The sequence below is a fragment of the Bison bison genome, unplaced genomic scaffold (assembly GCF_000754665.1).
Source record: "Bison bison bison isolate TAMUID 2011002044 unplaced genomic scaffold, Bison_UMD1.0 scf7180017864035, whole genome shotgun sequence".
Taxonomy (NCBI): domain Eukaryota; kingdom Metazoa; phylum Chordata; class Mammalia; order Artiodactyla; family Bovidae; genus Bison; species Bison bison.
In genome coordinates this window covers 3536283-3551919 of record NW_011494607.1, presented here as the reverse complement: position 1 = coordinate 3551919, position 15637 = coordinate 3536283, and the positions used below count along the sequence as shown (strand labels likewise).

The 15637-nt window shown below is 36.0% G+C and overlaps 1 protein-coding gene across 6 annotated transcripts in view; it reads right to left on the bottom strand.

The window, feature by feature from the left end:
* Positions 1-205: 205 nt before the first annotated feature.
* Positions 206-15637, bottom strand: part of THEMIS (thymocyte selection associated) — a 199310-nt gene continuing 183878 nt past the window's right edge. The window contains exons 5-7 of one of the 6 annotated variants that reach the window (XR_824779.1): positions 12587-12722; positions 1059-3457; positions 206-1019 (exon numbers count right to left, since the gene is read on the bottom strand). Coding sequence is in view for 5 of the 6 variants with exons in the window: in XM_010834653.1 (XP_010832955.1) it covers positions 7525-7580; positions 12587-12722 (192 nt within the window). In the remaining variant the exon portion in view is untranslated. Of the gene's footprint in view, positions 3458-5643; positions 7581-10844; positions 12723-15637 lie in introns of those variants that run through there. The other 5 variants (XM_010834652.1, XM_010834651.1, XM_010834653.1 and 2 more) reach the window with 5 other exon arrangements.

Below are 15637 nucleotides of genomic sequence, written 5' to 3'. Positions count from 1 at the left end.
TTTTCACTATATGTTTCTAAAACTAAATGAAAATGTGAAGTTAAACTTATTTCCACAGCTCCAAGGGAATCACATAAGAAACCTGGTTATTTTATTTATTTATTAAAAATTTAAAAAATTTATTTATTTTTAATTAATTTATTTATTTTACTTTACAATATTGTATTGGTTTTGCCATATATTGACTTGAAACCTAGTTATTTTAGATCACTCTCATATAATTATTTTTTGTTATTTTTAACAATAATGATAACACTAAAAAATGGCAAAACAAATTCTAAGGAAAGTGAAGATATTTGGTGAGCTTTTATCCTATTTTAAAATTTTTCACTAAGAAACTAAAGTATAAAAGTAATTTTCAATTGCTTAATTGTCAGTAGTGGGAATAGAAACCACAAAAAAATGTGCACATTAAATAAACATGTCCCAAGAAACAATAAAAAAAATACATGTAGATTTTAGCACAGCAGAATAGACTGTGAATTTTATATCCTATGTTGCTCTTTAAGTTTTATCTGTTAAAACTTTTAATGTTGTCTTTGCCTTTGCAATGGCCCAGACTCCTTTCGGGGCTATTTTTTCAGCTAGAAGGCTAGGTTTGCTTTTACATTGCAACATTTATGTTCACTGCCCAAGTGGCTTCTGTCACATCTCGTTATTTTTTATGTTCTTCAGTTTTGAAGATTTCTGTAAGAAAAAAAGATTAAGAGGGGTCCATCAGAAACATGTATTAGAAATAGTCAAGAAAGAAACTACTTGCTTTCAAGTACTGTTTGTAGGACACTCACCTGCCTGTAAATTTTTTGAGAACTGAGAACAAAATAAGAACCAAAACAAAACAAACAAAAAACCCCAAACTCCAGGAACTAACGTTAACCCTTCAAAAACAAAGTAGATATTTCTGTGAGATAATACATTAAATTTGTTAAGTGTCTTTCAGTTTACAATGTGCTTTTCTTTGTGTTTTAGTTTATGCTTATAAAAACTCTTTTATCTGGTAATGTAAAGCAAAAACCTGACTCCAAGGTGAAGTTAAGAGACTTGCCTAGCAATCACACAGCTAGTAAGAGGCTAGAGCTTGATTGTGCTCTAAAAAATGTCCAATTGCAGACCTATCACCTCAGCTGTGACACAATGGCTATGCACTGGAGTTCAAATCTAGTGGAGGAGAAAAGGGTACCTATAATGTTAAATGAAAAAAGCCAACAGGTCTCAAGCAAAAGCTGTACAATCTCGAGTTTCTAATAAACATGTGCACAGACTTGACGTTAAGACATCATATACACCCATGGCTGATTCATGTCAATGTATGGCAAAAACCACTACAATATTGTAAAGTAACTAGCCTCCAATTAAAATAAATTAATTAATTTTTTTAAAAAAGACATCATGTCACATTCTCAAGGAAAGAAAGCTACCCTGCACTCTGTGTTCAGGGAAGATGGACGCTTCTTTGCATTATGGCTTTGTGGAGCATGGGGCGTAAAAAAAAAATTCTAATGGCGTGAACTATAATGGTCAAACAGGACAGAAAACTGATCATTTCTTTCACTTGTGCACTCCTCATTGCACTAATGATCTACTAGTAAGTGCTTAGCCTCGTGGACCTGGAGAGGAACTCTCTGAGGTTGTTGCCCCTGAGCGTTCATTAGCCTATGACTTCCTCCCTACCTCCCTTCCTGCCTCCCTTCTCCTCTGCTTCCTTCCTTTCTTCCTCCCTTCCTTCTTGCCTTCCTCTCTCCTCTCCTCCCTCTTCCTCTTCTTCCCTTCATTCCTTCTTTCTTCCTTCCTTTTCTACTACACACTGGCTCTATAACCTTAAGGAAGTTACTTAACCTTTGTGTACCTTATTTCCTCATCTTTGAAAACAAGGTCAGGGGAAGGGACAATAATGCCTATCTTACAGGGTTATGACAAAGATCAAATGAGTCAATAAATGTAAAAGTTTTATATTTTGCAATAAAGAGTTTTACTGTTTCATCAACTGTTACCTAGTTTTACTATCTGTGTAAAATATAAGGACAAAACATACAGTCTGTGATCTCTGAGGAGTTCACAGACTTACTGGGAAAAAAGAAAGGGGATGTCAAAGCAGAAAAAAGTGGAATTTCTCCACACATCATGCTAATTCCCCTAACGGCCTAAATTTATTTTCTCCCATCAACTCCCCCTCAGTGCTAAGTGAGGCTGGGGGTTGGAAGGTGGGGTCGGATGAGAGAAAGATCGTCTAGACCCCATGCTCTCTTTGATTTCACTCTCCTCATCATCCACCATCCCCAACTGCTGCCTTTAGATTTTCATGTCTTCCTTTTATCACAAACAGCAATAAAACTACATACTGTGGAATATACATTATAGATAAAAGAACACAGGATTCTTAGGCAGTATGCCCAGATATAATCCCCACTTCCACCACAGACTATCTTTGTGACTTTATCTGCAAAAAGGGATAACAACCAAATTTCTCCCTGACAGCATAGCTTTTCCTAAGGGGAGAGGCTGGGGAGGGCAAATGAAACAGATACACTGCAGTACAGAGAAACAATCTGAAGAACTCGATCTGAATCCTGATTCTAAGATTTACTGGCTGTGTGTCTTGAGAAATCTCTGAATTCCATTTTCTTACAAGTGAGTAAGTTTTGGTAGCAATAACAGAATCATAGCATTGAGGAAACATCAAATGCAATAACGGACCTGCAAGTGCTTTGTAAAATGTAAAGTGCAACAGAAATATTACTTGCTATTACTATCTCATAGTCACACAAACCTGTAGCTTGAAAGTTCAATCTGTCATCTTGACAGTTATTAGTCTTACTTTCCCTTGTCAATAAATTGATTTAAGATAGTACAGAGTTAAGCAGAAACATGGGAGGGGAGGAATTAAAATAATTAAATTATCTCAATGTAAAATAATAGGATTTCAACAATCTTAGTTTTGGAAGGGACCTTATAAGTTGCCTCTCTCTGCCTGAATTAGCCCCTTCTTCCACCCAGGGCGGGGATCCCCTCAATGATGCCTGTGCTTTAATGGCCAGCTGAAGTTAAGACACAGCTGATTTCATGTTGAATAGAAACTTTATTCTTTATTGAATTAAGTTGCAAGAATTCTCAAAATGTGAAGGAACTGATTTTTCTGACAATTATTTAGGTTTTAAAATTCAAATTGATTTAAAGCTATCAAACCTTTTGGCATTCATCGACCACTCCTTTGGAAAATGTCACCAAATTAATTTGGAGGTGATGTTTCTTACCTTGAATTGAATACTATTTTTGAAAATTCACAATTACTTAGATGATGATGTTAACTGAAGGCTGTGGAATCATGTACACTCAGTTCCTGAGAGTTCAAGCCAAATACTTCATCCACAGAAGAACAGAAACAGAATGAAGTTTTGTTTTGTTTTCCTCTCAAAAATGTGTTCTTCAATAGTCAGAATAGTTCTTCAATAGTCAACATCTATGTGAGAACAGATGACTGTTTAATCCACAAAATGAAGGTTTAAAAATATGTAAGATTAGATGAGATATTTTTTGAATGAGAGTATTAAAGTCAAAGAAAATCTCCATTTCATCTGATTTTTGAGGAATCCAGTTCAGGTATATCTAAAAATGCTTTCAGTTCAGTTCAGTTCAGTCACTCAGTAGTGTCCAACTCTTTGTGACACCATGAACTGCAGCACGCCAGGCCTCCCCGTCCATCACCAACTTTACATTCTCTTATAAAGCTGATTTTTCCCAAACAGTTAACTGAACCAAGGCTAGTCATGCCCTGAATTTTCCCTTTTGAGAACTTTGAGTGTCCTTCTCCTCAAACTGCTCAACCTTATGTTGAAAAGTAAAACTTGCAGTAACCACATCTACCTGCTCTAAGAAGCACTTTTTTGTGAAACTTTGTAGAATCTCTTTCAAACATCTTCAACTGAATTTTCACCCATGTACCCTTCCTCTACTTACTTTCCTTTAGCATCTTTTGTCTAAGTTACTGGTTGAGAGGGAAAAAAGCAAATGATACAAATTTATTCTTCTTCTCATCTGTGGTGGTTACAAGATATTATGTCAGTTTTCAAAGACGAGACTTATACTCCTGGCAATTGTTTTTGCATTTTGATAGTTGTCACACATAATCTGTCAAACAGAATGGGAGTCTGGGCTTCATTTCTCTATTCAAGAAATATTTATTGAGAACTGGCAGTAAGCCAGGAACTCTTTTAAATCTAAGGACAGAGCAAATGGATAAAAATTCCTATCCTCATGGAGCCCACATGTGGGGAAGATGGCCCATAATCAAAATAACGAAGCAAGGTGTGCAGCATGTGAGATGGCATAAAGGAGATCAGTAGACCCCTATGAAGAGATTACAATTTCAAATAAGGTGTTCATGAAAGGAATTGCCAAGAAGGTAAGGGCTAAGGAAAGACCTAAATGAGACAAAGATAAAAGACATGCAGAAGGAAAAACACCAATACAGTATACTAACGCATATATATGGAATTTAGAAAGATGGTAACAATAACCCTGTGTACGAGACAGCAAAAGAGACACTGATGTATAGAACAGTCTTATGGACTCTGTGGGAGAGGGGGAGGGTGGGAAGATTTGGGAGAATGGCATTGAAACATGTAAAATATCATGTATGAAACGAGATGCCAGTCCAGGCTCAATGCACGGTACTGGATGCTTGGGGCTAGTGCACTGGGACCACCCAGAGGGATGGTATGGGGAGGGAGGAAGAAGGAGGGTTCAGGATGGGGAACACATGTATACCTGTGGTGGATTCATTTTGATATTTGGCAAAACTAATACAATTATGTAAAGTTAAAAAAAAAATCTCAAAAAACATGCAAATTTCTAGGGGAAAGACTATGCCACTTAGAGAAAATAGCCTGTGGTGTGTTGAGGATGGAGTGCCCCTAGGGTTTCTGAGATGCAGCTGGGAGGCCAAGGTAGACAGAAGTGGAGAGATCCCTGGAGGATTCTGAAGAAAAGAGTTACATGATCAGATTTAGGTTTTAACACATTCACTCTGGCTGGCCTGTTGAGAATGGAGGATACTGAGGCAAGGGCAGAAGCAGATTGACTAGTTAGGAAGCTAATACAAGAATCCAGATGAAAGATGATGATGGCTTGGACAAAGTTGATGGCAGTGAACTAGGTGAAAAAACAAAAAAGATAAATTCTAGATACTGTTTGAGGATAAAGCCAATAGGAATTGCTGATGGAGTAGGTGATGAGAAGGGGAGAAGAAGAGACAGGTTGTTCATAATTTTCCTACTGTATTACCTTTCAAAGTGTCGTCAGACCTCAGTATTACAATCACCTAAACACATGTTGAAATCAATTCAATTACTGTTCTTTCTTGAGAACTTCTGAATCAGACTCTCTAGAGCAGGGGTTAGCAAAGTTTCCTTCTAGAGGGCCAAATCGTAAAAATTTTAGGCTTTACATATGGTCTTGGTCAAAACTACTCAATTCTGCTGATAAAGCACAAAAGCAGCTACAGACAATGTGCACATGAATAAGTGTGGCTCTGTTGCAGTAATACTTTATATAAAAATTAAAATTTGAATTTCAGGTAATTTTCATGTGTCAGAAAATATCTGATAAATATTTTATTTTAAATATGTATTTTATCTTAAATATCTTAAAATATTTTTAAGTGGTTGAAAAATAAAAAAGACAAATATTCTTAGCTTGAGGGCAGTACAATAACAGGCAATGGGATGCATATAACCCACCAGAGGTTGTCAACACTACTAGAGAGAAAAAATCCCAAGAATATGTATTTTTAACATGCTCATTAAATGACCATTTTATGTACAAGAACTTAGAGACTCACTGAGACAAATTTTCAAAGTTATCTGTTCCTTTTTGCTTTGCTTAATTTATTGGCCAAATTAAAGATGGGCCTTGTGAATAAAATAAAAACCAGAATTGATTCAAATAATAGGTAAAAGAAAGTCCTTTGCCAATAAGAAAAAAAGGTTAGGAAAAAAAGGGAAAGGAAATTTAAAATGATAAGATTAGAAGTTATTAATAAGGAAAATTAGGAAATTGGGGAGAGGCTCAAAAGCTCGTTATTTTTAAGAAAACTCTATAGTTTCAAAAAATGCATTTACCATTAAAAAGGATTAATTAATGATGTGCATATGACTCTATAAAGGTCAAAGGCAAAGATCAACATACAGATCCAATCCCTTGTTCTACCCAAGTTAAAATACTGTCACTGGTCATTAAGAAAAATATTACTTTGCCATGTGAAAGAATAGCACTTTTCTTTGCTCTGTGCACAGAACTCCTGTCTGCTGTAGGAGCCCTGTAGCAGGTCTCACTTATTATGAGTTTACATTGTGACATCTTTTTCCTATTTTATCACAGAAAATGATACACTTGCTTTAATTGGTTTTCTTTCTAGTGTTATACACAAATTATAAAACCATGTGGGGGCAACAATAAAAAAGTGAATATACTTAAACAGATTTGTTAATTGTAATCATACTACTGAAAGAGTGATCATCCTGGACTTAAAATAATTTATTTTGTTTCTTCATTTTGTATCTCTCAACTTTATCTCTACTTTGCTGCCACCGCCTTTGCTGACAATCTTCTTTGTCTCAAGACTTAATTCACCAAAACTTTGTTTCTGAGATGTAAGCAAGCAGAAACTGACAATTTTAGAGAAATAACTTTTAGTAAACTCAAACACAGTTTCCAACCTGAATAGATAGGTCTAAAACTATTAGCAAACACCTTTTAATTTTTTAAGAACTGACTTTTGAAAAAAAAAAAAAGTTTATAAGTATCTAGTGAGCGTTATGAAAAGTGTGAGTGGTGATGAGAAGAGAAAGGAAATGAAGAGTAAAGTTTCAAACAGGCCATCTCAATAAGGTGTCTTCATCTCATATGCCTAACACCTAAAGCTGAAAGATATATTTCTTCAAATCTCTAATAGATTAACATGTGACATGGTTACTATTATGCCACACCAGTCAATATGCAGTAGATGCTAAACAAAGACTATGGTAATACGAATAATTTTCTAGTGTCTACTCTCTGCCAGTCTCATTATATAATTTCATATGAGGCAGGCATTTTTATGTTTATTTTTCAGATAAAGAAACCAAATCCCAAAGAAATTCAACATTCTTTGAATTAGAATTCAGTCTTGGGTCTGTCTGGTGGCAAAGCCTACACATTTCCTCTATACCCCACCATCTCGCAGAATGTTTCCCCAGTAGATAATGTTCCTACTGAGGCACAGTCTGAGGAGAGGATGAAGTGGAGAGAAAAGAAAACAAAAAGGTTGAATTGCCTGGAGAACTGTTTTTTCCCTTTCAATATGGTATATAGTTTTGCTTTTATAATTAACATTCTGCTGATGAGATCTCCCATTGGTGAAGGCTGACAAGTCAGATTTTCCATGAAGAGCAAGCACTGCAGGAAATAAATTAATCTCTAGGGAAGAAGAGGGGCAAGGCTGTCAGTACTCACACAACTGCCTAATAGGAAATGATGTTTCAGAATTGTTCAAAGAAAGAAATGACTGTGGGTTCTCCTTCCAGGATATTCTTCAACATTTAAACCTTCCAAAAAGAGGGAAATATTAATAGGTTGCTATAAAAGGAAGAGCAGACTTATAATGTTTTACTTTAGGCTGTCAGTATTTCTAAACTGAAAACAGTATTCCCTGGAAATGTGAGATTTTCTACTGGTGTCATTATTTTGTTTATATTATGAAAAATCTGCACTGATGTTAAGTAGAAGGACAAAAGATATACCAGATTTTTGGATTATCAGTTTGAAATTATTCGCTATCTTAAACAATGATTTTCTTGTCATTAGGAGTAAAAGTAATTATTGAGCTTAAAATTACATATTATCTAGAATAACAATGAATTATTGAAGTCTGCATTTAATAAAACTGAAAAACAAGGATATATTTTATTATTTCTAAAGTGCCTACCTTTAAATAACATATATGCAGTCATTCAGTCAAGGTCTTTAAAATGGAACCCTCACCTTATTTAATTCTCAAACAGTTTTATAGAGAAGTTCCTATGCTTTGATTCCCAACATATAAGTAAAATCTGAAGTTTAGAGTAAACATTAACATTGAATTAAAGCTCAGTATAAACAATTCTTTATCTTCTTATAAATCCATTCTTTCTTTCTACCTTCTGCCATGACCTTAATGAAAACCTTTTCCATGAAACTTGTTTCCTCTTATCTGTTTAATTTACCGTAAGTATGTTTCTAGATGTGGTGAATTGTTTCTAAGTGAATCTTAACTTAGAGATGAAAGTCTTAACTTATCATAGTGTCATGACTCTATGATATCAAAAAAGGCCATCTAATCACATGCTTTTAGAACTGAAAGGACATCAAAATTACCTGGGGCATCTCATATTTTGATGAGGAAAATATAATTCAGAAAAATGGAATGCCCTGTGAAAGGCTGTGCAGCTAGCATGTACAGCACTGGACCTAGACCTTACTGTCCCTGCATTTTGTTTTCTGGCCCAGGGATCTTCTCACTACTCAACAAGTCTAACTAATGGAGGGTGAGTCGTGGCTTGGGTTTAATATAAAGATATAGGATAATTAGAATATAGTTGGAGCTTCAAAAGCAAGGAAATTTCATTAGAGAATGTTGATCAGAAGAGTATAAAATTTACTCAATAGAGAACATTTACGTAGGGTAAAACCAAATATATAAAGAGGAAAAAAGAAAACCGTTCTTCTGTTTAGCCAGTCAGATCACCAGAAGAAATCTCTGCAATTAATGTGTGACCTACACAATAACCAGATCCTTCTCACAACTATATGATAATCCTCTGGTACCAAACAACTTTGCCCTGGGATGAAGGAAGCCACTTGCCCACGGTCATGTCCCCTTTCCAAAGGCAGCCGAACCCAATGATGGACTGAAGCGGGGGCCATGAAAACCTGGCCCCCTGGTCCTAACGCAGGACAACTCAGAAGAGCCACACCAGTTCCACAGTGCCCTGTGCCATCAGCTGAGGTCTTTCTTGTGACTCCATTATGATTTCACTTCTCTGTCTGTCCAGACCTGCTTTCATTCCTCAACCTATGTGCTGTTCCACAAAACACTTCTCAATAAACTTTCCATATGCAAGTCTACCCTGGAAACTGGATGTGAAACAAGTAGCTCAAAACAAACACTTGCACTTAACACATGTCATCTCTTCAAAAATAGTGCTGTCACTGATTAACCATGGAAACTGTGCTCTTCTTGAGCTACTGCAGCTGAGGTAAGGAGGCGGAGGGGTCCTTAAGGGAGGCTCAAGGCTTCCATGTCTCTGTAGGATCGCATTGCTTCAAAGATTCAGAGGATTCAGTGACACATCTCCAAAAGATTTCTAATCACTTTTCATGTACATAAGATTCATAGAGGCCATGAAATTCCCAAGAGGATAGAATTCTCAAAGGGAAATACTATGGACAGAAACTCAGAGACTATAAGAGACATATCAAGCGGTCAGAGCCAGGACTTTGCAAAATATACAGTCAGGAGGCAAAATTTTCCTTAGCTATCAACTCATAAATATGCAGACACTAATTATAATAGCCATAATTCAACTGGAGTGTATTATGTACTATACTAACTTTGGGCTTCTCAGGTGGTGCTAGTGGTAAAGAACCTGCCTGCCAATGCAAGAGACTTAAGAGATGCGGGTTCAGTCCCTGGATTTGGAAGATCCCCTGGAGGAGAGCATGGCAATCCACTCCAGTATTCTTGCCTGGAAAATCCCACGGACAGAGGAGCCTGGCCAGCTACTGTCCATAGCATTGCAAATAGTCAGATACAACTGAAGCGGCTTAGCATGCAGACATACTAATTTTAACCTATTTTATCTAATGTAGTCATTGAAATAGCCTGTAGTATAGCACTATTATTAACCCAACTTTACAAATAAAGAGATAGAGATGTTAGCAAATTGTCTGTGGTACACAGCTGGTAAATGCAGTAGCCAACGTTTAACGTTTAGTCTTAGGTTCAGAATCCAAAAGTTAACTAAGTAATCATCCTACTTTCAGAGAACTGTTCTTTTGGTAATTTATGGACAAAACAATGTGCAGACTTAATAATGATGTTCCCTAAATAAGATATGGGCCTTGTCGAACAGCCAGAGTGAGTCGAGGATCCAGAGAGGAAGGTCACCTTTGAGATCTGGTGTGGTATTTTCATCAGCTTCTCAAGTGAAGAGGAGCTGGGACTGACAGCACCGATCCTGTGGCAGAATTTCCTGTGCTCCCGGCCACAACAGAGCAAACTCTCATTACACTATGTGTTCAGCCATTTAGAGCGAATCTTCTAGTCGTCTGTAGTGAATTTCAAAATAGATAATTCCCTTCAGTATAATTATTAGATACAGATCTGAAATGGTTCCAGTTCATCTAACTGAAAGAAGAAGGTCTGGGTGTCCAGAAGGAGCAAAACTGGAGAAGCAGCTCCCCTGTCTTAATAAGGTTTTGTTTGGTTTTGCTTTGTTTTCTCTGCGATACGCTGCAGAGACTCTAAAACTGCCATTCTCACCCGAAGAGAATTTAGGAAATGACTGACTTGTGTCTAAAATTTAAAAAGAGGAGAAAACTCAGAAGGAGTATGATTTGTCCATCCTGAACTATCAGGTAGTTAATGAATATTCACAGATGAGCTACTCATTCAAAGTACAGTAAATGTTAAGTATAGATCCAAAGGGGCTTCCCTGGTGGCTTAGATGGTAAAGAATCTCCTTGCAATACAGGACACCTGGGTTTGATACCTGCATTGGGAAGATCCCCTGGAGAAGGAGATGGCAACCCACTCCAGTATTCTTGCCTGGAGAATCCCATGGACAGAGAAGCCTGGTGGACTATAGTCCACGGGGTAGCAAGAGTTGGATACGTCTGAGCTATCAACACACACATAGATTAAAGAGCCTCTTTTTAATGAAGAAAATATATGAAGTTTCACAAAAGTGAATTTTGAAGAATTATATTTCTGCTTTACTTTTGTATTCTTATTATGGAACTGTCATACAATTATAATTCACAATGAAGATAGACTCTACAATTTATTGTAATTTCAAATGGGAAAGCAATTGCAAATATTGCCCAGACACATACTGTGTAGTTTTTAAATAAATTCTTGTTGAAATTAATGTAATAAAGCAGATTTCATTTTACTCTCTTGAGTAAAGTTAGTAAGTCTCACTTGCCTAGGACCATCACTTTAATTCCAGGTCCTCTTTTTTCTTAAACCATCACTAACAGGCAATAGGTTCAAAGCAGTTCCTACCCTGGTCTGTATCATACTCTGCACTGATTCATTCACAGCACAAACCTGGAACTCTCATAGTATCCCAGGAAGATTCACATACAGGGGAAGATCAGATAATAAGTTTTCCAATGATTGAAACAAAAACTTTGATCTCAGCAATTGTGTTATCTTGTACTTTTTAGGATCCATAATCTTAAGGAAAAAAATAGTTTCCGATGAATTAATAATAGCCTGAGACTCAGCACACTGCAGCCAATTTTCACTGCAGTAGTTGTTTCTTTTATAGTCACACTTGGTTAGTATTTGAAATTTGGAGGAATTGCAATATGCATGGTTTTCAAAGCCCTTTACAGAATTTCATTTTTATCATTCAGAAAGAGTCAATGAAAAGGTAATAAGAAAAGCTCTATGGGATATTTTTATAGGAGTGTCAGAAGCCAGTAAGTTAACTACATGAAAGAACCCAGATTGCACAGTCAGAGTTTGAGCAGAAACACTTCAGAGACTTTATATCTAGTATTTTGACTTTTACATGCCCTTGGAGGAAAAAAGAGTGCTGGCTACAAAATCAAATAAGGAGGGAAAAAGAACAAACCATATGCTTAAGCATAATTACAGTTTCAATTTTTCTACAAACGAAATGTGAAGTTTCAAAGATAAAGTGTAATAGAAATTGAGCTTCTTTGGTGTGTTTAAAAATATTGCCAAGAAAGAAAATTCTCATTTCCCTTGCTAACTTATCCCAGATTTCCACAATATGGAAGTTAGTCTGGGTAACTTAATTGAATGTTATCAACTTCTTGACAAGTCCATTTGCTCTTGTTTTGCTTTTAGTAGAGATGAAAAATATCAGAACACTGTCTCTATAAACTAAACTATTATAATTCAAGTCTGCATTAGGCTACCCATCTGACACTTTCTAAAATTAAAAGCATCTCAATTATCTTGACCTCTTCTCAAGCTATTAATCCTTCTTGTTAAATCTAGCAAACATATAGCAATATTATTGTCATGATAATACAAGCAGTATTAGAATAAAAACACTTCCTTGGGCATGAAAATCATAAATGAGAAGAAAAATCTAACAACAGCAAACAATGAACAGATCTTTTGTCAATGTGAGTGTTTAATATTATGCTTCACTTAAAACTAAATTTCAGTGAGATTCACAGGTCTGGGCTGTTGCTTTGATCGAGTCATATATTCCAAACAAAATGGTAATAAGAATCTGTACATTTTGCCTTTGTCATAAAGGCAGTTAAAACCAGTATCACAGGCTTAACCAACCGGTGGTTGCATTGGTACCTGTTACTGCAGTTGCCTCAGTCTTTCTCTTCTCTTTCTCCAGATCAGCCAAATCATTTTGACAACCAGCTGGTACTTTTGAGTCCAGACCAGCTTGATTTGAGTACAGTTTCTTGGATCTGTCTACGTGGACACTCTGAAATGACACAAACCAGAGTGATTGATTTTACGAGTAAATTATCAGTCCAAAATAAATGCTACCCAGTGTATGACAAGGATACTTATCATATGGCGAGTTATTTCTGTATATCTGAAATCAAACAGTCCATATGTCAAAGTGGGTTACAGATTATATCTTCAACAATATACTTTGGTAATCTAGGTGTTGAATTTTTGAGGCAATCTAAGTGATTCAAGTAACAAGTCCTCTCAGACACAGAATATTATCTTCAAAACCCATTTGTGTACATTACTTTCTTATGAAGCTTATAAAATATTGTTTGCTTCATTTTTATTCTTAATAATTTAGTAATACAGACTTTCATTATATGTTACATAATTATTTATTGTATAATAAAGAACAGGTTTCACTTCTGTTATTATCTACACCTTTTATATTATAAAACTAATCACAATATTTACTTTAAAATAACCCACATTTTTATCAACATTATCCAAGTATGACAAAGCTCCTCTAGTCAATTTTAGAATGGTAATTCATCATAACAATGAATTATTAAAGTAAAACATCAATGGACTCTAAAACACATCTCACATATAAGAAATGTCATAGTGTCTGATGTTGCCCTGACATACTGTATGCTTCAAAAGAATCATCAGAGAGGAGCAAGCACTAAATTGAATTTTCAATTTAAATAAGAAATTGAATTTTCAGCACATTGCTCCTTACTGAAATTCAGATTAGAAGTTTTTCAGTTTGGATATGATTACAAAATATTCAGAGATTCATGGAGTCAAAAGTAGCCAATCAATTTTGGCCATCCACACTAGCCATTTTGGTTCACTAAAGAGTAGGATAATGAACAACTTTCCTTAGGTTTCTCTTATAGACTCTATACAGCATTAAATTCATTAAAACATCATTAAAAGCTTGAATCAAAGGCTTTTAAAGTTTGGGAAGAGCCAATAAGGAAATTAGGGTCCATCATAATTAAACAATATACCCAGATTAACAGAATGAACAGTGCCAAGCCTCAGGGATATGTCTCCCAACCCTTAGTCCAGTGCTCTTCCATCACTTATTGATCTATGTATTCACTCAATGGACCAGTTGTACCAATGGCCCCAGTTCTTGCTCCTCTCTGTATCCATGTCCTTCCTGTATGATTTTGCACTGCCTTCTTACTCTGACTTTTGATTTGTCCATGTGACTTTTGCTAGACCAACAGGAAATTGACACATGTGACACACAGTTGAAAATGCTTGCACAGTTGGTTTTACTCATTGGTGTCCTTCCCCTACATCGTGAGAACATGCCCAGACTAGACTTCTGCAGGTTGAACAGGACAGAAATTAGAGTCAGGCTACCCCAGTCATCCTGGTTGAGACAACTAATGGCTAGAAGAGTCCTAAATACTTGGTCAAACCCAACCAGATCAGCTGAAACTAACTTAGGTCAGCTGCACTTCAGAGCCTCATGAAAAATACGTTTTTATCTGGATGCCACTAAGTTTTTCTGATGAATGAACAGCATTGTGTGACAATAGATAACTGGTACATCCAACAACCATTTATATTTAGTATCCCAGATACTGGGAACATCGGGAGAATATAAACATAAATATAAATAGCCTCAGACTCTAAGTTGTTCAATTATAATTTCTTAAACCAGTGATCCCCAACTTTTTTGTCACCAGGGGCTGGTTTCATGGGAGACAATTTTTCCATGGACCAGGGTGAGGGGGAGTGGTTTCAGGATGATGAAAGGGCATTACATTTATTGTGTACTTTATTCCTATTATTATTACATCAGCTCCACCTCAGATCATCAGACATTAGATCCCGGAAGTTGGGGATCCATGTTTAGATCTCTGCCAACTATTTAGGCAGAGAATTAGAAGAGTACAGTAGAAGAGTACAGAAGCCATTTGTTGATAATTCTTAAATTCCTTCTTTTTTTTAAGAGCTCTGCTTTGTATTGAATGTGTTACTAAAGAGGTTTAGTCAAAAAGACCAAAGCTCTTGTCATCATCAGACTCTTCAGATTCTTCTATCTTTGCTTCTACTTCTTTCCCTCAGTAGGGGCAGCAGTGGTGGATGGGGCTGGACCTCCTTCTGGGTCTGGTCCACCAGGTCCTACGTTGTAGATGAGGTTCCTGACGCTGACACTGGCCAAAGCCTTTGCCAAAAAGCCTGGCCAATGTAATGACAAAAGATGGAATCCTGATGGTACTATGGGGACAACTCAAAAGATCAAAGCTTGAATATCGATATTTATTACCTAGAACTGTACTTGTTGATATTTATTAAGCCACTGTACTTGTTTATATTTGACTCATCCACAGCCCATAAAAGCTAAGTCCATCATTTGATATGAATTTTTAAAATTATTTTCAAGTGTGTAGTACCTCATAGCTTTGAAAAAAAATATTTTCCTGATTTTGAATTAGATACTTAGGAAAATATATTATTATCTCAAGTTATTAGATGAGTATTAAATCATGGTACTTAGTACTTAGAAGTACTAAGAAGTAAATTAAGTTCAAAAGGAATGCAGTTTCCTGCTTTTTCATACCAAATTCAATTGATGACATTAAAACACTGAGGAGAAAATGTTATAAAAGTTCATGCAAATTATGTAACTAATGTATATCCCAGACTTCAGAGAAGAATGAAGAATTTAAATAAAATTCTTAAACCTGAAAGCTTAACATGAAAGGCTTAGGAAAGAAAATGAGCTCTTGATCAGAATGGTTCAATTATTACAAAAGCCTGGAGCTTCTTGGTGTAAACCTCTGGGCAGGTTGAACATTTTATATATCAGCATTTCAACAATTAAGAACCCCACTTTGCTAGAGACAGTACCCACATTTTGATCTCTTCTAGTGAAGCTCAGTGAAGCTTTCCAAGCTCTTCTTTGCTTTAGTTACT